Source organism: Mirounga leonina, unplaced genomic scaffold (assembly GCF_011800145.1).
Source record: "Mirounga leonina isolate KUSES-001 unplaced genomic scaffold, KU_Mleo_1.0 Mir_53, whole genome shotgun sequence".
Lineage (NCBI taxonomy): Eukaryota > Metazoa > Chordata > Mammalia > Carnivora > Phocidae > Mirounga > Mirounga leonina.
Genome location: NW_023270807.1, coordinates 89920921 through 89948128, shown reverse-complemented (window position 1 = coordinate 89948128; position 27208 = coordinate 89920921). Strand labels below are relative to the sequence as shown.

General features: G+C 39.6%; 1 protein-coding gene across 4 annotated transcripts in view; it reads right to left on the bottom strand.

Moving 5' to 3' along the window:
* The window catches only part of ARFGEF3 (ARFGEF family member 3), a 169568-nt gene that overhangs the window by 109220 nt on the left and 33140 nt on the right, over positions 1-27208 (bottom strand). For all 4 annotated transcript variants that reach the window (XM_034990764.1, XM_034990768.1, XM_034990765.1 and 1 more), the window contains exons 3-4: positions 15349-15430; positions 11782-11913 (exon numbers count right to left, since the gene is read on the bottom strand). In XM_034990764.1, the coding sequence (XP_034846655.1) occupies positions 11782-11913; positions 15349-15430 (214 nt within the window). The remainder of the gene's footprint in view (positions 1-11781; positions 11914-15348; positions 15431-27208) is intronic.

The following is a 27208-nucleotide window of genomic DNA, read 5'->3' as shown; positions in this document are numbered from 1 at the left end:
CAACAAATATTTATGGGTGTGTCACTAGGGATCCGATCTAATGTTGGTGTTGGGCATATAATACTGAACCAAAAAGACAGCCTGATCTGTGATCTTGCGGGGTTAACACCTGATGTTGAAGACCATCATAAAATAACAGGTTGCAATAAATTGTGATGGGTACCGTGACTGGGAAAATACACTGTACGCTGGGCAAGGCTCTCAGGGTCTAACTCGGAGCATACTAGCTGTAATGCTGCTTTCATCTTTTCATGGATCTTTAAATTTAACACGTTGTAACACATACCACTAATAAATTAATCCTAGGGAAGAAGACACGGGTTCCATCAAGAAGTGAGCTGATTTGGGGCAGTCAAGGCACATTGAGGACACAGGGGCATATTGAATGAATAAGGAATTCTTCTTTTCCTTTTTCTTCAACTATAAAATTATCTTAATTTTCATATGAGTGCATCTTGAAGTGACTGTAGTTTCATTTTTCCAAATACCAGATGTTATTTATAAATCAAACCAAACAAAATCCACTAGAGCTCAAAAAAGTAACTAAAACCTTGAGTACACCCCACAGAAGGCCTTACCTTTCCTGGTGCATGAAGAGGAGCAGACTCTCTTCAAATTCTTAATGCCAAGCGCATTTTCAACCCCGGTTCTGGTTCTGGCTGAAAATCTAACTTTGTTCCTTAATGCACATTTCCTTCTGGCCTTTCCTATATCTTGGCATGAAACTTCATCAAATTAAAAATGATTGCATAATTCCTTCTCTTTAGAAACATTCCAATTCTTTTTTTACTCTGTCAAATATGGCAAAAGCAAGGATGGAAACTTCAGTGTTGAGCATGGGAATTCTGAGCCACAAAATGCCTTTCCATTCAGTGCAGGGCGTGCCCCACCTCTGCCCATGCAGCCTCACGGGGTGTGCACTGCTGACAGTACACCTTGGCCATGAACTAGAAACGGACTCCCTCAGGGTCCACGCACGAGGAACAAAGCAGACTCCGTCTTCTGGAGACGGGCAGAATGGTAGAATGTGGATCTTCAGAGTGGGGATGGGGGCAGTCACAAAGTACATACAGAACGTCAGGGCACATTTTCTTATCTAAATTTAAAATGTGGATGCCCAAAATTAGCATTTTTTTCCTTATTTTGATCAAAGTTTCTCAACCTCAATACTATGGACATTTTGGATCAAATCATTCTTTTTTGGGGGGTGGGTAGGGATTGTCCTGTGCATTGTAGGATGTTCAGCAGCATCCCTGGCCTCTCCCCTCCAGATGACGGTGGCAGTCCCAGTTGTGACAAGCAAAAATGTCTCCAGACATTGCCAAATGTTCTCTGGGGGACAAACTAGTCCCCAGTTGAGAACCACGGTTTTAGATCATTTATACCCCACCCGCCCTGTGAATATAGCGGAGAACCCCTACAACATTACTCTGCTTCCAAGAGTCTCAGAGCTAGAATCCAGGACTTTCAGAGGGCATCTGGGATGACCCACTGATCCTTCACTATGCTTCAGAGATCCCGGACTGAAGGTAACAAGAGGTAGTTGAGCTACGACCCCAATCTTTATTTTGATTCAAAGAAAATAAATGAAATTATTGTATCGCATGAAGCCTCTACCCTTAGGACTTAAATTGACTTATCTTAGGCTGAGGTGACAGAAAATTTGAGAAATCACTTTTTGGTTCAACTTGCCCACATTCTGGCAAATGGCTATTCTGAGATATTTTTTCAGTCCATAGAATATTTTGCTAGTGTTCCTGAGTACCCAGTTTGGAAAACATTTCTAATTGTTCATTGGCATATGGTCATGTCTTTTCTAGCCTTGATTTGTTACCACTAGTAGTAAGTCTGATAGTCATTCATATTTATCAATATGCCCTTAGCACCTAATTCTAGGAAATACTGTACCAGTGATAGCTGTAAAAAAATTTTTTTTGTGAATATTAGATTATAATGAACTTGGCTAATTCACTTGAACAAATAAATAAACCATTCTTATTCTTCATTCCAAACTCTCTCCCTTGGCAAGTTCTCGTAACTCTTCCCTCTAACTAGAGCCTCACAAATTTATCATTGGAGCCAACATTTCCTCCAAGTTTCCATCCCTAATTTCAGCTTCTCAACATCACCAATGAATATATGCAATTCCATGAAAATCATGTCAACCGCAACAAGTCTCTAATATGGTAAACAACCAACACTTCCCCCACCTCTCAAATTCCTAATTATACAACCATTAAAATGATACTTGAAGGAATAAATATAGCCATGTGGGAAACATTTATAATCTAAAGTGAAAATAAAATCCTATATACACAATGAATATAACTGTGAACATATAAATAGATATGATTAGAAACAAATATACAAAAATCAGTCATGCTTATGGGATTTACAGTGAACTTTCTTCCATTTTGGAAAGCCTCTAGTGCTAAACTACTTGTGTTTCTTTAAATTATCCTTTAAAAATATTATAATTCTTTCATATTTGAGAATGTGAACTCACTATCTCTCTCTTAAATTGGCCCCTTAAAATCCACCATTCAGTCAGAAACTCTGGCTCCTCGTCCCGTAATCATCTTGGATTTTTCCTTCCCTGCCTACTTACCACCTACTCCACTGCCAGTCACCGTTGCCCCCGCTTCTCTCCCTGCAGATCAGCTCAGTGCAGGGGGGTGCACCTGTCTGCACAGCGTTGCACAGGACCCTTCCTATTACCACCAATATGATTCATGCCCTCAGGACTTCTCACTTAGGCTCTAACAATTAGCCAGTTCACGGGTGCCTCTGACTCGGTCCTGCTGACTGCAGACCATCCTGCAAAGCCCTTCCTTCTTCCCTGGCCCTTCGACATCTAACCCCCAGCTCTGGAAGTGTCCCTTTCCTGCTTCCTCTGACTGGGCCCTGGAGAATCTCCCTCAACCTCCCCTCCAGCCTCATGGCTCACCCACCTTCAGTAATCCCAGTGTAAGCCCATGCTTTCCCATCCGCGGGGCTTTTCTTCTCTACCAAGAATGCCCACCCTCCCAATATAATTGTCTGAATTCCATACACCTTTCAAACTCCAACTCAAACAGTATCCTCTCCTTGAAATGCTGATTTCCCAGCTCACTGTGGTTTCTCCTTCTGAATTTATCCAACTCCACTTCTGCGACAACATAGACAACTACCTTGAATTATGGTAAATGGGTACATCGTTATCTCTTTCCTATTAGATTACGAACACTTGCCTTTGGATGTATTGCTTTTAACCCTACAAAGTTTTATATATTGCTGGTAACAAAAATACATTCACTGAACAAACCAACGAGAATAAGTCTAAAAGAAAACAAATAAAAAAGTTCAATGAATTGTCTTCTTCTAGGTTAGTCTGTAACAAATTTATTTGACCTAATCTCACAGCTGACATTTTAAGAAGTAAATTTCATCAGTATGTCCCAGATAATACCTTTACTCCTTCCTTCTCTCTTTCCCTCTCAGACTCTCCTCAGAGTGGGCACCTCATCTCAGAGAGTCTCTGCTCATATATACATGAGGCTTTTGATAATTTTATAATCAATGCTTATACACATGACCAACCAAATTCCTCAAGATAGTATTTAAAGGACTAAAGCCAACTTGATTCTCCATATGTTAAACATTTAATAATTATAAAGTTCTTCTAGAATATCCAAATCATATGAATTCTGCCTAGTAGGATGGAACGGAAATTTGTTGGCATAAATGGTGGAATGTTTTCTGTAGACCATGGAATTATGGCTAATGGTTAGCACCCTAAGTTTATCTAGGTGGACAACTGATAAATCAGAATTTACAGAATTCTTCTTTTAAGCTACAATTCAATAGTAAATATGATGAAGCCCTTTTTTAGGAATCAAATATATGATGAAGTACACACCCTTCCATTACTACAGAAGAAAATTACCATTATACGCTGTATAGAGGGCAGGACCACAGAGGAAGAAAAGAGACAGCAAGAAGAAACTCTTAAAGCAAAGCTATTTCTTACGTTCTGGTTCATAATTTGAACGAGTTTAGAGGTATTCATTTTATTATTATGCTACACATATCCTTTTCTAATAACTGTAACAAAAATGAAAGCTTACACCAACCCCATGCTCTGTATCGTTGTAAGCACTTCTTTCATATTAACTCATTTAAGGCCCAACAACTCTAGGAGGTATGTATGCATCATCATTATTCACATTTTACAGATCAGAAAATTGAGGCACAGGTAAGTTAAATAACTCTCCCAAGGTCACCAGGCATTCTAGCTCCAGAAGCTGTGCCCTTACCACTCTGCTACCAGATATTTTGAAAAGAAGAAAAAGTAACAAGAAGTTTAAAAACAATAGAGTCTAGGGCGCCTGGGTGGCTCAGTTGGTTAAGCAACTGCCTTCGGCTCAGATCATGATCCTGGAGTCCCAGGATCGAGTCCCACATCAGGCTCCCCGCTCAGCAGGGGGTCTGCTTCTCCCTCTGACCCTCTTCCCTCTCGTGCTCTCTCTCTCTTTCTCTCTCTCTCAAAAAAAAAAAAAAAAAAAAAACCCAAAAAACAATAGAGTCTAATGATTGTTTCACAGAACAGTTACCCTATGCCATCCCCTACTCCCATAGACATACTTGGCCACTTCAAGGTTCCTCAGTGAGTTCTATCTACTGCAAGAGATTGCTCTTCTCTCATTAGGTTTCATTATTTTTCAGAAGCCATATAATTCACATTGACCTTGCAGTTAACTTAAACACAAGTCTGAAAAGTTTTCTTCTCCACCTATCTAATATCACACATCCAGAGACCAGATCAATTCCTAGCCTTGTTACAAAGCCTTTCCAGAAAAATATAAATGGTTGAAAAAGTAACCCTGCTACCAACCACTGTGTAAGCCCAGCTCAGTAACTGGACCATTACAGCTTTAATTTACTTATAAAAAGAAGGATCTAATAATATATGAGGTTATTTCCATTCTAAAGTGTAAATCTGCGTTAATTCTTCTCATCCGTGAACTCACACAGATTATTATCTATCATCACAAGTTTAGTTCCTTTTGCTTGTTGCTTACCCTGGTGGTCCACTGAAACTTCTCCTCTCCATCAGTCAATAACTAAATCAACAAGCAATTAGTAAGCCATGTGCCAAATGCTCTGGTTGGCACTAAAGGGAAAAAAACAATACTAAAACATGTAATTAGTTTTCACTAACTAGTGAAATTTTCCAGTCATGCCTGGACTAATAGTTAAGGATTAACCATTTGGAGAGATTATAATGTGCACTTTCCTGAAAGGGTCCACTGCAGGTAGTCCCCTGGGCCTTAGCTAAAGTCCCAACTCTCTGAACCGAAGGCCACCCTCTGCCCCCGACAGAAGAAAGGTAGTGGAGGGGATGATGGTCAGCTGCCTCTTGCTGGGGGAAAATACACCAGATTGTGATGCCCATGTGACAAGTGATTGTGGAAGACTGCCAGTTATTGTTCAACATTATACCCTTTGTTTTCAAGAACGGAACTCTGGGCACATGGCTGCCCAAATAAAGACTATACTTCCCAGCCTTCCTTACAATGGAAAGTTGCCATACAGCTGAATTCTGGCCAATGGGATGTAAGCAGAAGTGTCCCCTCACTAGGTGGCTGGAATATGGCACCATCATGGACCACAGGATGGAGAAACAAAATTCCAGAAACAAGGATTTCAGATCACATAGTCCAGCCAATACTGACCTAAGTCTATGAAAAATGAAAATTAACTTCTGCCTTGTTTCAACTGAAATGAATTCTAACTAATATAAAAATCTTTTCTTCCCTTTCTCCAGCCTTATCCTCTTGTCTGATTCTTATGCTTTAGATATTATTTATCTTAATTTAAATTCAATTAGCCAACATGTAGTACATCATTAGTTTTAGATGTAGTGTTCAATAATTTATCAGTTGCTATACCACCCAGTGCTCATCACATCACCTTAGATGTTATTTAGAACATCCAAAGTAAACAGTGAAGACCTCTCCATTTATACTTGCTTAATAAAAATTATGAGGAAAATTTGTAAAACACTTAGCAAAATTGTTCTCAAATGTATTCAAATGGCATGGCACTTGGAAATCGTGACGCTTAAAAAAATAGATAATGTGAAAATATCTTCATTTCAAAAATAATGCATACTATTTAAAGGAAAATTGCATTTCTAGGTTTTTGATATTTGCTCCTTAATTCTTCATATATTTTTATTGTCTCTCTAAGGCAGTCATAGCAAAGGGTTAAGAAACATGGCAGAAAAACTTAGTAAGAATTTTATCAATGTGTATACAAAGTAGGAAAAGATGATCATCATTCAGTCTTAGCAGCAGGAAAATGGGTGGTTTAAGAACCATTTACTTAGCAGATCCACACATTTTAGACACTTCTCTTCATTAATTACAGAAATAATGTTTGCAAACAAGTCAGATCAATCTCTAACAATGATACATTAAAATTAAATATTTTTCATCAAACACTGGATTTTTCCTTAATACCAGAGACTGCTGCAGATCTTCTAAAGTGTCTCAGTAGCTTTAGACTAAGAAGGGATTTCTCCTTGTTACGAGAAGGCAAGGCAATTTATCCATTTCATTCTGAAGCTTCACTAATGATCATTCCTTGCATGAGGCACTCTGGAAGACCAAATGCCCAGAGTTATGAGCATCAAAACTAACCATCTGGGTAAATAGCCAATATGAGACTCCTCCATTAAGACATGACTCGGGGGTGGGGGGTGGATTTAGAAACAGTCCTTACATCTGGCCTGTTTCTTTCTCCCAGACCAAGGCACTGACTGCATTGTTCGTACATAATTTAAAAGCACTCTCTCCTTTTCACTGTAAGACCAGAGTTCTAACTGGCCACGCCGAAGCTTTGGTCTATCAGCTCTATAGCCATCAGCTCTTTTTCCATAGGTCACTCATCTTTGTATTTTCTGTAGGTGTTTGCTTGGCTTTTGTTGTAAAATATAAAAATACCTCAACATTAAATGACATTCTCTTTCCCTTCCCCTAACCTGATCTCAATCTCGATCCTTCTCTCTCTCACTGTCTCTCTCTCTCTCTCTCTCTCTCTCTCACACACACACACACACACACACACACACACACAGAGCCATTAGCTAATTTGGTGGGAAAGAGACTGATTCTTCCTTCAAATTTGAATCTAGGTCTTGAAACTATGAGAAAACTCACGGTCACGGAAGATGCCAAAAACACACAGGATTCTGAGCCACTTTTAGCTTTGCCCCTTATCAGCCTGTGACTTAACTTTTCTATTCAATTATCTTTTGAATAGTGATAGTAATGACTACCACCCACGTGCCTTTTAGAATAGACTCAGAAGGCAAGCAATCTAACTGCTGTTTAAGAGCATATGTTTGGCCTCCAGCTGAATTACAGTTCAAATATTGGCCCTGCCGTTTTACTAGATGTATGATCTGAGTATGAATGTAAAGTACTTACTAGAGCATCTGGTGCATGATAAATATTAAATTATTAGCCCCCGTCATTTCTCCTTTAAAAATTGTAAAGTATCCCACCAATATAATTTCTATTACCAAAAAATGCCCACAAAGTAAAACATCCAATAACAGAACATTCATCAAATGCTTTCTCAGTATCCAGTATCACATCCTTCCTTATCCACAAAGCCTGCTGCCCTCCTCAGATAGGATGCTCACATCTCTGACACACTTATGGAGGCAGAAGGCCAGCCACAATTCCCTTCAGTTTTAAAGACTCAGCCAGATGTATCAGGTAATAACTTCTCTAAAGGTCATCTATCAGGAAGGAGGAGAAAAAAAAAGTCCTAATTGCTCTAGTCAGAGATGTCATTAGTTATGTACCCGGCTCCTATGGAGTCTGCATGGCATTTACAGAAATGGCATCCACCACGGGAAAATGTTACCAAAGCAGACAAGTGTTTAACCTAAATATTAAGTAGCTCCCTGCTGTCTACTAATCCATTACTAAGATAATCTATCTTTAGAGGACGCTTCTTTCTGATTCCACAGTCCTGATACTTGATTCGCTCAAGCTATAAAATTTTTATTTGGATTCCATGGCCATTCCCATAAATCAAAATTACTTTTTCTCCCCCTCCTGTGAAATAGTAAAACCATGTAGAACAGATTTTAGACTAAGTGATCTAACCTCATTCCTATTTAATTTGTCAGGAGCGAGCATCATTGATTTTTTTTTTTTTCTTTAACCCTCCAGTTGAAAGTCCAGGGCCTTCTTTTGAAATGAGAACACTACTTTCAGAATCTTGAGTTTCATTATTAGTTAGTTTGTTTAATCTTACAGAAAGCTCTAAAAGAGGAAACCATATTAGTTTCTCTCCAGGAATTTAATACAACCACTACATACTCTTAAGAGTATGACAGTGTTCAATTTCTCGTGTTTATAATCACTACCAGATAGCAATATGTGAGTAAGATGCATGGCATAGCTTCTTAAAAAATAGCACCTGGGGTTTGTCATAAAAATGTGCTATGCTGTGGTTGAACAGACATAAATAAAAACTAAAGGTCTTATATTGCATGGTGAGGCTTTATCGCTCCTGAATACTGTACAGATATTTGAAAATGCCTACCATATCTCACTTTAAAAGATTTTCTAGTACCTATAAAATATTTATATAAAATGGACTTTTACAGGAGATGCCTAGATCATTTATCATGAGGATGAGTTACATAGAAGCATCGAGAATAAATATACCCTTCATTCGTAATGGGAATCTAGCCTTTCCTTGAGGGCTCATCCAATTCTCTTTTTGTTAAATATCATTTTGGGAGAACAAGTGGCAAAAACATCTTAATATGGTAATGATATCAGCAAAACAAGGATGTATTTGGGAGTTTTTAGTTGGCGCATTATAAGTATTACAGCATCCAAGAGAAAAGGGCACACACTTCTGAAGGTGACTAAAGTTACCACAGAAATTCTTCCTGCATAGAGAAATGGTATAAACATTATTATTATTTCCAAGCCAGAAATGCTCTAATTTGTATATGTCTTTATACCCAAATAATCTAAATGTCAGAAATAAGAAATGATCATGGAGCCCTCCCCTGTGGGCTCTCACAGTTGGACCACCAGCTCTGAAGTTCCCTTGATGCTAATAATAATAATATCACTCTAAGGTATAGTTAGTTATCTCGTCATTCATCTTTTAGCTGCTTGGCTAAAAATGTTTGTCTAAAATAAAAGTATACTATAAAAGAAATTAGTTGAAGGCTAGGTTTGTTGTGAACTGAAATATTTTCTCCCAATCCCAATGTTTAAATGGTTAAAAATAACAGCATAGGGCAAAGGCCCTTCTCTTTTTAAGCATTTTGGAAATCTAATTTTAAAGAATGGCAGGCCAAATTACTGTTTTCTTTTTTTCTGACAATGCCTGATTTCTTCCAGGACATTAATGACGAATACCAATGGCCTATCACAGGGTCATTAGAAAGTCCATTAAGATAGGCTTTCCAGGATTTCCAGTAGAGTTAACATGTGTTGACTCCTGTCCTCCGCAAGGCTAGCAGAAGGCACTGCTGGGCTCGAACTAGGAAGCCCGCTTAAGTCTTCAAAACAGGTGTTAACTGTTAAAAATCCTGCTTCTCCGGGACTTTTAGAAGAATAGGTACTTTCTCCTTTTAATTTTTTTTTTTTTTGAAAGTTCAACTATATAGGCTTTACTGTTGTAATTTGCTTTTTTTTTTTACTGTTAAGTAGCAATTCACTCAACAAATTATTTTTTTTTTTCAATCCCCATCAAAATACCATCAACTTTTTTCAAAGAAATGGAACAAATAATCCTAAAATTTGTATGGAACCAGAAAAGACCCCAAATAGCCAGAGGAATGTTGAAAAAGAAAAGCAAAGCTGGCAGCATCACAATTCCGGACTTCAAGCTCTATTACAAAGCTGTCATCCCCTTTTAATTTTTAATACAAATTCCTGTATTCCACAAAAAGGTATATTCCTGGGAGAATTTCCGAATAATGTGAGTCTGTGAGGTGTGAGTCTCCGTGTGACACCACAGCTCACCCTCCAGGATATGGAGACGTAGTAATACCAGAACGACTCAACAAACTGGTTTTGGAAGCCACAGAAGTGGTTACGTGGCAGCTGGCCTTGTCTCTCTCTCAACGGTGGCACTGAGGAAGTGGAGAAGTAAAATAAGCTCTAAAAGGGATTACTCTTAGGTTCCTCTGAATGCACAGTTGCCAAACGTATGTCAGAGGACAAGGCAAAACTGTGCATTACAGAATCGAAGAGAGTTAAAGATGAATGAGATCTTCAAGATCAGCTGGCTCGGGGACTCTCAATGTTTACTTTAAGAATATTGCTAGGGGCGCCTGGGTGGCTCAGACGGTTAAGCATGTGCTTTCGGCTCAGGTCATGATCCTGGGGTTCTGGGATCGAGCCCCGAGTTGGGCTCCCTCCTCAGCAGGGAGTCTGCTTCTCCCTCTGCCTCTGCCCTTCCCCCCACTCATGCTCTTTCTCACTTTCTCAAATAAAGAATCTTTCAAAAAAATACAGAATATTCCTAGACGCACCCACTGAGAGTATGACTCAGCAGCAGCAGGTAAGAAGTAGTAGGCATATGTTAACACTTCCAAAGCACTTGCCTTATGCCAGATACCGTGCTAAGTTCTTTACAAATACCACTTATTTAATCCTTGCAACAATCCTGTTGGGTAGGTGCTATTTCCCCATTTTACAGATGAGGAGACCAAGGCACAGAGTGGTTAAGGAATCTGCCTGAGGCCATCCAACTAGAAAGTGAATCAGCTGGCTTTAGAGTCTCAGCTTGTCGTCGTCACTGCACTGAAATTACCTACCAACTATGGGCTATGGTGAGGCCCAGGGCATTAAGAAAACGTCATGACTGAAATCAGCTTTTCTGAATGGAGAAACCGAAAACCAGAGGAATGAAGTCCCTTATCCAAGACAAAAATCCTTCGGTGCATTTCCAGGAAGAAATCAACCATTATAGGACACCAACTGTTCTTAAATAGTTCTCTATACTTATTCCTCCAGGGAGAAAATGACTAGATGGCATTATTAAAAGCCAGCCCAATGGTTCCAGCTGGGCTGCTCTGCTGTTCTGGGGCAGAGATTTCCATCCTCTTGGCTCAATTCACTGTTCATTCACAGGATAGGACACATTCCAGAGTCAGCATAAAGGGCTCCCAATCATGGTGATCCTCAAAGGGAGAGCAAAGGGAAAGGGGAGGGAGAGATGCCATCCCCCAAAGTGGTAACTGAAATGTGGGAGATAAGGTTCCCATAATTTGAGGATAGACAAGAAAGATGTGATTCTGATGTGGTTCCCAAGGATGGTCTTCCTGACCCTAAACTGACTATTTCTAAAGCCTTAGTACATGTGAAAACATTAGGTCATTGCTTTGTTTTAACATAAACAGGCAGCAGAATGACCATATCTACCCTAAGCTGGACCTACTCACGTGCATTCTCTCAAAGTGTGATAAATACATTACCTAACAACATTGGATATGCAGGATCAGGCCAAAAATCATACAGATTTACTGAAATTCTATCTTTTTACTTAGTTGTCATTTCTATTCAACAATCCAGGTAATCCTGGGGGACCATACGCAAGAATAACCATGCATTCCAAATGAAGGGGGAGCTAGCAGGACCACGATGCAGAGGCACTTCCAAGATAACAAGGAGGGGCTGGGGGTGGGGGTGGGGGTGGGGGTCAGTCTGCTCCTATCCCAGTGACGCAAACTGGCAGCCACGTCAAACCAACCTTCATCACTTCCACCTGCAGGTCTTCATTGAGGGAAGGCGTCACTTTCACAGCGTTCAGGATCTGATTGAGCAGCTGCTTCTCATCAGAGTCTGTTTCCATGGATACAAACCTCTCTTCTGACAGAAGCTTCTGTAAAAAGGCACAAGGCAATGATCACAGATAGGCTTTCCCCTGCTGCCTTAGTCTGTTGTACCTTTAGTACGTACTGATGATAATTTTTCATACTCAGGAGCCATGGAGGTGGAGGCCATTCGGAAAGAACTCATGTTATGTGGCAACAAACAAGGAAAAATGCATCAAACCTTTCGCAAACAGTGTGGGCAAAGGCTTTTTGCTGCTATTAGATAATTCATTCTAAATAACATGGCGACCATACAGGTTGTGTGGTGGGAGGGGATGGAGGATGACTGTGCTCAGGGGAATCTAGCACATTACCAAAGCCACATTCACACATACCCTCTCCGAACGTAGCTTTGTCACAGGAAAGGAGAAGGTCTTGTAGACAACAAGTTCGTTTTTCAGATATTTACCTTTTTACTTCCTAACATGAACTGTCATTTACCCAAGAAGTATTCATGAACTCACAAGTCTTAATGTACTTTTCATTAGAAAATGAACCCCACAAAAACCAGAATGAGAAGATGTTCACTTTCATGAGGTCTCTCAGGAGATATTACACCTCACAGTTCTTTTCTGTGAGGGGACAACTCTCATTTTTCATAAAATTCTGTCTTAGATTAGACCAAAACCCTCCCTAGAACTCCTCCTCCTTCATCTTTTCCTGGAGCCACAAGGACTAAGCTAAAATATCAGAAGTCAGCTGTGAAGTCCACCTAAGTCTTTTCTTCTCCTTGGGCATCTTCAAATGTTCCTGGTGTGAGATGGCTTCACAGATCCTCTCCTGCTTAAAATGTGGCCTCCAGAGTGAATGTCACACTTTAAGGGGTGGTCTGACATTAAAGAATAATGCAACCAAGAGCGCTCCCTAAGGTACACTCTGAACTTTGGGTGATTAAGACAGGTCATTATAGGGGCGCCTGGGTGGCTCAGTCGTTAAGCGTCTGCCTTCGGCTTAGGTCATGATCCCAGGGTCCTGGGATCGAGCCCCGCATCAGGCTCCCTGCTCGGCAGGGGGGGGTCTGCTTCTCCCTCTCCCACTCCCCCTGCTTGTGTTCCCTCTCTCGCTGTGTCTCTCTCTGTCATATATGTATAAAAAAAAAGATAGGTCATTATAGGTTGATCCTTGGTAAAAAATGTACCATTCTGGTGAGTGCTAATGGGGAGGCTAGCCATGGGTGGGCGTAGGGGACATAACGGGAAATTTCCATACCTTCTTCTCAATTTTATTGTAAATCTAAAACCGCTCTTAAAAAAGAAAAGTCTTGGGGCGCCTGGGTGGCTCAGTTGTTGAGCAACTGCTTTCGGCTCAGGTCATGGTCCCAGAGTCCTGGGATCGAGCCCCGCGTCGGGCTCCCTGCTCCGCGGGAGGCCTGCTTCTCCCTCTCCCACTCCCCTTGCTTGTGTTCCCTCTCTCGCTGTGTCTCTCTCTGTCAAATAAATAAATAAAATCTTTAAAAATAAAAAATAAATAAAAAAAAAGAAAAAAGAAAAAAGAAAAGTCTTAACAATGTTTAAGATGGCAGAAGGGAAAGACAAAAAGAAATGGGGTCTTTGGTGGCACCACTGAGCTGGCACACCAAACCTAGAACTGCCTGCCTCTAGAATTCTAGTCATGTGAGATAATTAAATGTGTTTATTGCCTAAAACCAAAAGCTAAAAAACAGCAATGCATAACTTCAATTATATTCTCAGATCAAATGAGCTTAGTTGTAAGTCACAGTACATTCTATGCTGACTCACCCTGAAATCACTAATTCTCATTCACAAGGGCTGCAATTAAGCTATTCTTCCCATCCTGTCCATTTTTGAGACCTTCGTGTAAGATTTTATATTTATCCCTGTTAAATCTGTCCTCGTCCCCTTCAGCATAGAGTTGCAGTTGTGAAGAAATTTTGGAATTCTGAACTCTCTACAAAGAGAGTGTAAGGACTCCCTCTCTTAGTGGAATGTCACTGCAGATCCAGAAAAGAAGTATTTCAAACCTTCTTAGGACTCCCTGACATTTTGTCCACATCCTCTCAAAAGAGATTTTTTTTTTCACAATCACGCAGTGCATGCTGGGCACCCTAGAGTTAAGTTTATATACAAACTTGTTTTGACTTGAAGTGGTTAGGACCGGAAAGCCCTACAATAATGTGAAAGTTCAGAGGAAGTAACAGGGTGGTCAGAGGAAGACTCACGGTCCACCAAGTCACTGGAGTTAACACGATAAAGCAAGCCACTGAAAGCATGGTTCTGTAAGCTTAGAGCATTTGGGAGTTAAAAATGTAAATGGGGGGCGCCTGGGTGGCTCAGTCAGTTAAAACGGCTGACTCTTGATTTCGGCTCAGGTCATGATCTCAGGGCCCTGGGATTAAGTCCTGCATTGGGCTCCATGCTCAGCGGGGAGTCTGCTCAAGATTCTCTTTCTCCCTCTCTCCTCCCTCTCCCCCCACTCTTGTGCACTCTCTCTCCCTAAAATAAATAAATAAATCTTAAAAAAAATAAATGGAAATCTGTACAATACTAGAGAAAAGGGAACATACATAGCAGGTCAAAAAAACTCCCATTCACAGTCATGGTTAGCCCAATCACCTTGGAGAAAGCAAAGAGTTTTTAATAACACTGACAATGTTTAAAATGGTCTAATGCTAATGCATATTAAAACATACATCATCTAATTTAGATCCACTGGAGAAAGAAGAGCCATAGTCTTCTCACTCTTTCATATGTATGAGAAAGCCACTTAAAGGATGAAGTAGTACACGCTAATGTGAAAAGACATCTGACAAATGCCACCAATCCATGGCCATCCTGAATAAACCCCACAGGCTTGTCACTTAGAAACTAAGCCACTTAAAAGTCAATATATTATATAGTCATTACCTTTGCACTGTTGGAATTAGACCTATTCTATATGGTGTAAAATACAAATGAACAAATGCTCAGAGAAGAAAGTGTTCAAGCAATCTCACTTTTCTGATTGGGCCAATTTTTTTTTCCTCCCATTCCTGCTCTGGAAACAAAACACATGAATTCATTCACCCGCCTAGCTGTAAAATAGAAAACAAGACAAAATCCTTCCAGTTTACTATTAATTCTCCTACACAGAACCAAAGATGTTGGATGTATACAAGATTTTGATTGGTACAGAACTTGAGGTGTCTCTCTAGGGATCTTTTGCCCTCCTAAACTTGGACATTCCTCCAAATACTTAATTTCTGTGTGAGCTTAGCTGGGAATCAGTGTCAGATGACAAACGGTCAACAAGCTAATGCTATGCCCAGAGAAATGCTGGTAAATATAAGAAAATTCTGTTGTCCTCTATGGTTATCACCTAGTTCAATCAAATTGTGGTCCAGGTCTTTAAACAGCTAGTATTTAAAAATGTTAAGTATTTGCTCTTTCAATGCCAAAGTAGCCCGTCAATTTCTGTCACCTGGTTGCGCCCAGTGAGAGCCATACCTGTATTCCTGCCAAGGCATGTTGGGCCAGTTTCACATTCTTGGATTCCAGAGCCAACTGGAGAGGAAGCAAGCATTTCTCCCTGGCAAACACATAAATAAGGACAACATATGAGCTCAGCAAAGCTGACAGTCAAGTGATACAAGCCTTATGCACACCCACTCCCAAATGCTATGACACACATACATAAAAACTATAACCGGTAATAAAACTGCACATGGACTTAAAAAAAACACAGCAAAAAAAATCTGTGCTGAAATGATAGTGTATCAGCACTTGCCTTGGCCCCAGGAAGAGCCAACATAAGGACCCTCAACCAATTGTTTTGATGCACAAATTATTACATGTGGCGGGGCTCTCACCAGTCCATGCACGCACGTGCCTTGCTCTTTCCTAAATATAATTGCTGTACCCAGTACATCTGGGGTGAGCTACTCTAGAAAGCACCATTTATATAGATTTCAATGCCTTGTTCATACCCCTCTCTCACCTACAAAGGGAATGCATCACCACCACTACTCTGCCTCATCAATATAAATCGAAATTGTATTAACTTGTCAGTTTCTCTCCAATTCAAAATGTTCAACAATCATTTATAATTTTTAAATTTGTTTTTTAGTCTCCATCAGGTAGAGCTGAGTTTTGTGATGGGTTCCTAATAAACATGTTTCCAAGACAGAAATATAAATATCAGCAGCTTTGACGAATGAGAAGTACGTGGTACCATGGGAGAGGTGAAAAAGAAATATGTGGGGAGGTACCTGGATATTGTAAAGCTTAAAAAAATAACTGGGCACTAAAATATGTTAGGAATAAACCAAAAGAGCTATAAAAAAATCATCTTTCTGTTAGAACATTCACTCTAAATAATTAAACAATACCCAAGAATTTTAATCAACCTATTATTTCCCCACGGAGCTACACTGGCACAACAAATGGAATGTTACTTAATTTTACCAGGTTCCCGCCGCCCGCCGCCCCCCCCCCCCTTAAACCACAGCAACCTCATTTTTATCTGTTTTATATTTTCAGCATAAACTGAAAGATTCATGGAGTATGAAAGCTACAGGGTGAGACTACAGGACTTCGTCTTTGGAGAAATAAGGGTCACTGTTGTAGAACACAATGAAACAGAAAGTTAATTATAGCTCTCATTCCTTCCTATCCACCCTGCAGCTCTGCTGCTTTTCTTTGGATCCCCCATAGCAGCTCCATGACAGATGAAGCAAGAGTCACAGACCCTCCCTCATGCTGGCCACAAAGACAGAACAAAGACAGACTCCATCAGAGAGAACATTAGCCTTCCCAGGCCTTCTCACCCCTCCCCTCACCAACCCAATGCCACAGTGGCCATTTTTACGTGACAATCGATGAACACTGCAGCCATTTTTCATTAGACACATCCTGCAACAGATGGATAAATCATGCAACTGTGCTCCTTCCAGCTGGGGGGCTGAAATTTTGTCACCATATCCTTATTGGCAGCTTAACTACCATTACAAGGCAAACACGGCTATGCAGTCAATTAAAGCAGGAGTAGCTGATTGTTGCCAAGTTGTTTTTTTTTTTTTCTTTTGTTTTAATCAGAACCAGTTTCTAAGCCGGAAAAATTAACTGGAAGGGTGAATGTTGAGCAGTAGAAATAACAGGCAGATGGAGTATTAACAGAAGAACCATAGAAGCTCATCTGTAAACGCTTGAAGCTATCAAATTTCCATCAGGATTCATTCATTGGGAAAGAACTTTCAGCTCACATTTGGAGTCAGATGGGCCAGTGAAGGCGCAATACCAATGAGCAAGTATGGAGGCCCCAAACCCTCGCGGTCTTACAGCCTGAAGAAGGAAAGTCTCTGCTAAATGGCCCTGGGCTGAAAATGCACAGATAGCACACATTACCCACCAAGGGCACCAAACAAGAGCGGAGGCCACATTCAGCAGCCACAAGGATACTCTGGAAATGCTGAACCTCCCGACCCTTGGGAAGCAGTATTATGTTTGCATATAAACAACTGCAGACTCATATCGCCCTGCTGTCTTCAGAAACAGTCCTTGAAATCCTCATTCCATTTTCTCATCTACTTCCACATTCGCACAATTTGTACTGCAGACCTCAGCCAAGTTGTGGACAAATGCCAGGGCCACCAGGTTGCACCAGGATTCTAGGGGACATCACTGAACAGCCTGCTCCCTGTGCTAGTCATGGTCACCGGACAGGACTGAAACATGTAAGTGGTTCAGCTAAATGTGGGCTGAATTGAAAGGTATCAGTGATTAGTGGAAAGAACATGGGCTATGGAACCACATAGACCCGGATTCAAACCCTTACTATAAATTGTATGATCTCAGTCAAGATACTTAACTTTGTTGGGTCTTACTTCCCAATCCATAAAAAGGGCATCTGATGACCAAACCGGCAGGGTTGCAGGAAGGAGTACAAATAATATATCAGGGGTTGGCAAACTTTTTCCATAGAGAGGCAGGTAATAAATATTTTAGGTTTTCTGTCCATGTAGTCTCTGTCCTAAGTACTCAACTCTGCCATAGCTCAAGAGCAGTTATAGACAATACATAAATCAATAAGCATGGCTATGTCCCAATAGAACTTTATTTACAACAACAGGCAATAAGCCAGATTTGGCCTGCAGGCTATAGTGTCCCAGTCCTGATATAGACAAGGGCAGCACAGATCATGATTTCCTGCACAGGATAATAAGATCTAACCTTGTCACATAGTATGTAGAAAGATTTTGTACGGGACATGGAGCTAATTGTCCTGGGAGGGTTTTGACAAAACCAGGCTCTCTCCTAGAGGGCGGTCTTACAGAACCAAGATCTGTCTTAGAAAAATAAGTGTTTTGAGGAAGCTGACAGAAATTTCATCTAAGCCAAGGCACTCCATCGTTCCAACCATCTATTCAACCAACATTTGAGCACCAGTAAGACACCATCACGGATGCTCAGAAAAATCTGGCCCCAAACGCAACTGAACAGACACTTGCTTTCATTTCATTCAAGGAAAGAAAGAAAAAAATACAATTAGCACTTATTTCTCTGTTTAGTGTACCTGTCACTTCAACCTTAAAATAGGCATTTTTACCCTGTTTCACATTTGAGAAACTGTAGGTTCAGAGAGGTTCTGTAGCCCGCCCAAGGCCACACAGCTAAAATCTACTGAAGACAATCCAAATGGAAATCCATCTGACCCCCAAGACCAAGTTCCTTCCAACACCCTTTGGTCTCAAAATACCAAAGCAAAATTAGGATAGATCTGTTTCTTAACCTTTTCTGGATCATGAACATAAAATATCTGGCACACGACCCTCTTCCTAGGGAAGTGCAGAAATCATTTCAGGGGACTCATGACCCCCCAAATGCCAACTTCATATGGATCCCAAGTTAAAAGCCCCTGACCTCAAGGGAAAGGACCTTGTCCAACATGGTGGAAATTTTGATGGGTCAGAGAAGAGGTACATGTTCCCTGACTGGGCTTAAGTTCCAGAAGGATAGACTTTGAAGTGATGTTACGCTGAGCCCTGGGGCAGAGAGGGAGCTCTGTGTGTGTGTGTGTGTGTGTGTGTGTGATGACTCTTCAGGATCCAAGGTCTCTTCTCCCCTCAGACCCAGCGGTGCCCTAGATTAGCATCACAAGCCCCAGCTCCTGACTTCAACAGGAAATGAACACATGGGAAATGAAAGAAGCTCATAGGCACAACTGATTTCATCGCTTGCTCTGTGGTATCATAAAAACTCTGCTGCCTTACTTTTTTTTTCTTTTTAAGAGATTTTAATGAAAGAGAATAACAGGCCTGCTAATTGGGTCTCAGGATGACATTTATAATGAAGTTGCAAGGTGGCACACACCAGTCCCCTTTGCACATAACATATTAGAATAAATCATCTTTTGATCTCTCTAGATGCTGCCTCATACCAGATAACAATTTTCAGTTACATTAAGTGATTGTTTTTTATGCACAGGCATGTGCAAGTTCCCTCTTGCTTAATTAAATAAGGGCAGTGGCCTCAGGTTTCATGTCCTGACATGCGATTATTTCTTAAAGAAGAAGAATCGGCAGTGTTGAATATGCATGAGGAGGACATCATCCCGTGACACTGTGTCTGGTTGTGTCAAGGAGACTAAATCTGTTTCCTTTACTGGGTTGCAAGACCAACTTTACTGGGCTGGAAGATAGCAATGAACACAGGGAAATGAAAATCGGTGAATGGGGAAAAGTCAGGACTTACCAAAAACTAGCTTTCAATACCAACTTCAATATGAACTTCAAGTAAAACCAAATCAATTCCTGAATGTTGGGCTGATTACTCTTTGATGAACCACACGGGAAAGCACACAGAGACTCTAGATCTGTAAGGTCTGCCGACACTCTCCGATTCTAGGATTCTCGGATCTGAGCCATTTATTCAATAACGGTCTGAAATGCTTCATATAATAACCATGGCTCTGGCTGAAAATCAGAGGCATCTATGTGCAAACGTCCATGATCACATGTTCAGCTCTCCTATTTTATTTAATTACAACTTTTGAAAGTAGAGATTGAATTGTCGACAGGACAAAGAAATATTAGATTACTTGTCCAAAGTCCCATGTTTGTAAATCAAACAGCTGTGATTTAAACTTGGACCATCTTCAAAACCCATAGCCTAGGCCTCCACAATGCCTTCACCAACAGACAGCTCCCCACCAACTGTGGCAGACACATGGCTTTAAAAAACAGCAGTTCAAATGTCTCCCAGGTTAAAAGACTAGGGACAGGCATCAAACAAGTCATGTAAATCATCTTATTTTGAGTGACCACTGATGAAGCAATGCATTATACTGACAGTGGGTATGTAGTTATGAAAAGGTGTAGACAGTTTGGATGAATGGGAAAATGTGGCTTTAAAAACCAGTTGCTGAGTTTAGGTTACAGCCATCTACTTTTCCTAGTAGCCACAGACCTTCCTAATTTGAGTTCAGGAGGTTTTTCACCGCTTCCCCTCCCCCCTTGTGTGACACTTGGGACTTTATTATTTGTGTTTATGAAGACAGGCTGTAAACAGTTTGTATCAACCCTGATGAATTTTCATTGACTAAGCTTCGCCAGAGCCAATTCTACTGAACCAACTGGAATTGAAATGGTCCCTTAATTGACCTTCTCTGTGGTGTTAAAAAGGTTTCCACTGTATTATGATTTTTATTTCTACTTTCACAAAATTATTTTTATCAGTACCAATCCTTTTATATTTCATAACAAAGATAAGATTCACCTTCCAGGAACTTTTTTAGGCTCTACAAATGCAACTATGAACAACATAAAATTCCTTCTCTCCTGCAGGCTTTCAAGATTTCCTAGCAAGCCTACTGCAACTGTTAAGTTGAGCACATGAAATTGCCATTTTTGCAGGTTGGAAAGGGTTGAATATCAGCAATTTTATATGATTTAATCTATTTTTAAAATCCCAAATAATATGGTTATGTTCATATTTTCTCTCAAAATATATATTTTCACTATCATTTTATTATAAAAGATTTACATGTACCTAAAAACATTCAAATAGTACAGAGGGATAGATAGCAATGAAAGTCAAGTAGGGTACTCTCCGAGAGAGTGAGCTGAATATTGACAATGGGTGTTTTCAGACAGTGGCATGGGGGAATCTTTCGTTTTTTATACTTTCTATTTGTATCAATTTTTATATAATAACTCCAGAATATACTTGCATAGTCTGAACAAAATATTTTTTAAAGCCATAAAGCCACTGGCTCCTTATCAAAATAACCATCATTTTGTTTCCTTCTGTTCAGCCCAAAAAGGTGAGTGCCTTTGCTTATATACAGACAAAATATTAAATATGGAATTTCCTCCCATTTCTTACTGGTACTCACATTGACAGTCCATGTATTCTTATTTTATTTTATTTTTTTGAGAGAGAGCACACACACACACACACACACACAGGGGTGGCTGGCAGTGGGCAGGGTGGGGGAGAGGAGGGAGGTTGGCAGAGGGAGAGGGAGAGAGAGAATCTTCAGCAGGCTCCATGCCCAGCATGGAGCCCAGTGCAGGGCTTGATCTCATGACCCTGAGATCATGACTTGAGCCAAATTCAAGAGTTGGACGTTTAACTGACTAAGCCACCCAGGTGCCCCATTATAGTCCATGTATTCTTTATCTTTATAGCAATTATACCTGCTGTCCTCTTGTCCATAAAGAAAGCCTCCATTTACATGATGGGCCACACTATGCTAATTGATTTGTTTTTGTAATGAAAGGACAGCTACAGGCAATTAAGTAGGCTTATCAATCATCTGAAAACTTGTAAATACAATCTGGATTTTTTTAAATTTAATTTAAAAAAATTTTTTTATTATGTTCAGTTAGGCAACATAGACTACATCATTAGTTTTTGATGTAGTGTTCAATGATCCATTAGTTGCATATAACACCTAGTGCTCATTACAACACGTGCTCTCCCTTCTGTAACCCTCAGTTTGGAGTCCAGAGTTTCTCATGGTTCATCTCCCTCTCTGATTTCTTCCCATTTAGTTTTCCCTCCCTTCCCCTCTGGTCCTCCGTGCTACTCCTTATGTTCCACATATGAGTGAAATCATATGATAATTGTCTTTCTCTGCTTGACTTATTTCACTTAGCATAATCCCCTCCAGTTCCATCCATGTTGATGCAAATGGTTAGGTATTCATCTTCTCTGATGGCTGAGTAATATTCTATTCCTGCTACGAACACTGGGGTGCATGTGCCCCTTCTTTTCACTACATCTGTATCTCTGGGGTAAATACCTAGCAGGGCAATTGCTGGGTCGTATTCCATTTACAATAGCACCAAAAACTGTAAGATACCTAGGAATGAACCTAACCAAAGAGGTAAAGGATCTATACTCTACAAACTACAGAACACTTATGAAAGAAATTGAGGAAGACACAAAGAGATTGAAAAACTTTCCAAGCTCATGGATCGGAAGAATAAACTTTGTTAAAATGTCTTTGCTGCCCAGAGCAATCTACACTTTCAATGCCTTCCCTATCAAAATACCATTGGCATCTTTCACAGAGCTGGAACAAACAATCCTAAAATTTGTATGGAACCAGAAAAGACCTCAAATCACCAGGGGAATGTTGAAAAAGAAAACCAAAGCTGGGGACATCATGATGCCTGACTTCAAGCTATATTACTATCTGGATTTTACCTTTGCTATCTGATAGGTCTAATGGCGCCTACTCTATAGTAGATGGGTGTATGTATGGAGGTAGGTTAAATTTGTTCAAACTAGAATTTACCTTGAAAATCATATTTTTCTAACATATAAGAGACAAGTTTATTTTCTTCACATTTCTTTCTTTTTTTTTTTTTTAATAAAAGGAGGCAATTCAACTCTGGAAAACACAATGGAGGTTCCTCAAAAAGTTGAAAATAGAGCTACCCTATGACCCAGCAATTGCACTACTGGGTATTTACCCCAAAGATACAAATGTAGTGATCTGAAGGAGTACATGTACCCCAATGTTTATAGCAGCAATGTCCACAATAGCCAAACGATGGAAAGAGCCAAGATGTTCATCAACAGATGAATGGATAAAGAAGATGTGGTATATATATATATATATACAATGGAATATTATGCAGCCATCAAAAAAACCCCCGGAATCTTGCCATTTGCAATGACGTGGATGGAACTAGAGGGTATTATGCTAAGCGAAATAAGTCAGAGGAAGACATGTATCACATGATCTCACAGATATGAGGAATTCTTAATCTCAGGAAACAAATTGAAGGTTGCTGGAGTGGCAGGGGTGAGAGGGATGGGTGGCTGGGTGATAGACACTGGGGAGGGCATGTGCTGTGGTGAGTGCTGTGAATTGTGTAAGACTGATGAATCACAGACCTGTACCTCTGAAACAAATAATACATTATATGTAAAAAAAAAAAGAAGAAGATACTAGGAAGGGAAAAATGAAGGGGGGGGAATCGGAGGGGGAGGTGAAAAATGAGAGACTATGGACTCTGAGAAACAAACTGAGGGTTCTAGAGGGGAGGGGGGTGGGGGGATGGGTTAGCCTGGTGATGGGTATTAAAGATGTCATGTATTGAATGGAGCACTGGGTGTTACACGCAAACAATGAATCATGGAACACTACATAAACAACTAATGATGGAATATATGGTGATTAACATAATAAAATAAAATAAAAAAGAAGAAAGTAACATAAACACAAAAAATATCTTGTTACATTCTTGTGATGGGACAATGGTAAACCCATTTACCTTTTTCATTTCAAAGTTTTCATCTAATATTCTTACAGTTTTTAAAAAATACAGAACATTAAATATCAAGAAAACAGTTCATAAAGGTGAGTGCATTTTTATTCATTCTGAAAAGACCTTTTTCCAGTTTTACTGAGACTTAATGACCTATAATATATTAGTTTTAGGTGTACAACCTAATGATTTGATATATGTGTATACTGCAAAATGATTGCCACAATAAGTTTAGTTAACATCTAACACCTCACATAGTTACATTTTTTGTCTTGTGATGAGAACTTTGAAGAGGACTCTCTTAGCAACTTTCAAATATACAACAGTGTTGTTAACTGTAGTCACCATGCTGTACATGACATCTCAGACCTTATTTATCCTTGGAAAAAAATTAAAGACACATCATGGCTTGATATTTTCCCTATAATCTGGGTTTATCAATATTAATACTTCTGCCATAAGATATACATTCTGTGTAATTAAGTAGAAAAACACTGAAGTTTTTTTTTTTAAATTTCTGAGAAAAAGAGACATGAAGTCCACACTAATCATAAGGGAGGCTGCTCTGGAATTTATAACTATTGAGCATTTATTATGTTCAGGGCATTACAGAGGGAAAAGCAGCCATCATTCCTGTCCAAGATAGGGGCAAATGTCAATTCACCTTCTGATCATCAAAAAGAAGGAAAATACCTGAGAAGTGTTAGCATCAGGGCTATTAAGGTCAGCAGAGCCTATAAAGATGAGCGAGTCCAATGAAAAGATCAAAGCAAGTGGCCTTCTCCTTCCATCGGACACAAATGCTGTACTGGACACAACATACTGGCTTGTTCCTTTGGCTTGAGTGTTCTGTCACTGTCAACCAGATGATCCCTAATTGATACATGGGAGAGGAGCCACGCAAGTATAGAAACGCCATTTATTAAAGCCTTCAGTGTGCCAGGCATCACTTTAAGAGCTTAGACACATGATCTACACTTTAAGTTTCATGCCAGCCCAATTAAGAGGGACAAAAAGTATGGGCATTTATCGATGAGGGACAAGAGGATAAGTGAGGAAAACTCAGTCCTGGAAAAGAGGTTGAACAGCAACGGGAGCCATGAACCCAAGCTCCTCCACAGCAGATGACCTTAACCGCTACCATTTGTCGCTCTCAAACCCTGTTCCAAGACTGGGTTAAGCATTTTACATCCAGTAAGCCTGTGAAGGACCTTTTGTGAAAAACAAACAAACAAACAAACAGCCCAGCATCCTTTCTTCCTGTCCATTGTCAATCCAACCTTACATTTCCTCACATTATCTCCCACATCAACCATTTACTCACTGACTTGTATATTTTTCCACTGTGAAACACTGTAAACTCTTTCTCACCTCCATCAACACGCTTAGCAATTCCTCATATAACCTTTCTTGTGGCACCACGTAAAGGTTTATTCTTTAAGACTTCCATAAAAAATAATTTGTCAATAGCTATCAAGAGCTTACAAACGTGAATATGTTTCGCCGAGGATTTTCTACTCCATGAAACCTTTCTAAAGAAATCATTATACACGTAGCAAAGATTTAGATGCAAAGACTTTTTACTGTCATTTTATTTATTTATAATGTAAATAAGGTTAAAGAAATCATGGCACATTTATAGAAGGGAATAATAGACAATAATTAAAAGTATTCTGGAAAGTTTTCATTGACACAGGAAAGTGCTTTGAAATCTTATGCCAAAAAATTTAAAAATGAAAATGCAATGGAGAATATATATACCATGTCATGGCCCCCCTCTTAAATAAACCATTACATACAATTATAGAATGGGTGGAGGAGAGAGAGAGGCTGGTAAGAAATTCCTCAGAACATATCCAGAATCTCTCACTGCCTTTTGGGAATATAGATGATCTTGGTTTTATTATTATATGTTTCTACATTTAAAAAATTTTCAAGAATATATTACCTTTAGAAATAAAAGGGAAACTAGTCCAGGGAAAAACACCCTTTTATTTTCCTTCAAAGCTTTTGGCCCGGGACCCTGAATGGCCATGTTTCCCGTAACAGCTTTCATCTAATCCTTCCTGAGCTTCTGCTGTGCCAACTTCTCATACTCTGTCAAGTCACCACCCTTCCCTCTTTATCAAAAACTAGGCCATATTCCTGCAATAGTTTCTCTTCTCTTTCCTCTAAGACATTCCTTTACTATCCTTCAAACACTTCCTGAATTCTTTCTTCGCCCTAAAGTCTTTTTGACTGAAAATAGGCTTGCTTATGACCCTAAAATATAATTACCTTAGTCATGTAACCTAAAATAAGTATGCTTAGTTTCATTTTGCTTCTTTCTAGGGCAGGTTAAACTTAAAGTTTAAAATTAAACTTTCAGGCTTAGCATGTAAATATACCAATAGCATGAAACCTGCCTATGGGAATGGTTTTGCCCTGTGCCATAACATGGAACCACATGCATTTTGTTACTTAATGATTTTTTACGATGGAAGTGTTCCAGCTGGCAATCAAGAGGTAGGACTCTGCCCAGAATCTCTCTCATGAAGAGGCAAAAAGCAATAAACCACCAAAACAGAAAGGATTTCTAACTCAAATATTCAAATCTTAGGGAAGAAGAAAAGGTATCTGGACAATACCACAACATAATCTTTTTTATGTGCTGACAACTTTATGCAAACAGGTAGCTACCTCTTGAAAAATAACAATTAATGGTATAAATATCTTTCAGAAAAGTCTATGTAACTAAACACAGGTAACTTAAAAAGGCAAAACTAAACTAGTCACATTGAGACAAAACTGTGATTTAGGCTTTATTCAGAACTCACTGGCCTGTTAAAGTTCACAAGTAATATAGATATACACATTTTTAATAATGACTTCTCATCACTTAAATGCCATGATAGTGAAATTATAGGGCTAAAAGTAAAGTAGCATTTTCCTGTTAAATAGAAATTGCCAGTTGTGATGTCAAAATGCCTTAAAAAACCAGTCCATTAGCAGATCAGCACAACTGTCAGAACTAAAATTTGTATTCCTCAATTGTTAATAACGCACTTGTGAAAAGTACATAAGATTCTTAGTAATAAAAGGGTCTTTCTTAAAAAAATAAATATCTAGCCTACTATGTATGTCCAGACTTTGTATGAAAACATAGGCCTATAATGATAAGATAGACAGTTCATGTCCACGTGGAAGCCACAGCCTCAGGAAAGTAACAGACACGGGACAATATAAAAACATAGGTAATAAAGCAATGCACACTTTATTAAGGTATAAACAATCAACTATGAACGTATAACAGGAATAGGAGAGATCCTGTCTAGAAAAATTCAAGTGTCTTCATGGACAAGGTGATATTCATTTGGCCTTGAAATTGGGAGTGTAGTATTGGACTTGGTAAGCCAGGGAAAGAAATGGGAAAGACATACCCAACTGAGGTTGTAGGTACAAAGGGACAGAGTGGGTTCATTATGACCAGATAAGTCATAGTGGGAAGACTGATGAGAAAGGAGTTTGGCAAGTTAGATTCGAGGCAGCTTTTGAAGGGTCTTTGCATGGTATCCCAGAGAAACTGGCCTTAAGCCAGTTGAAAATGA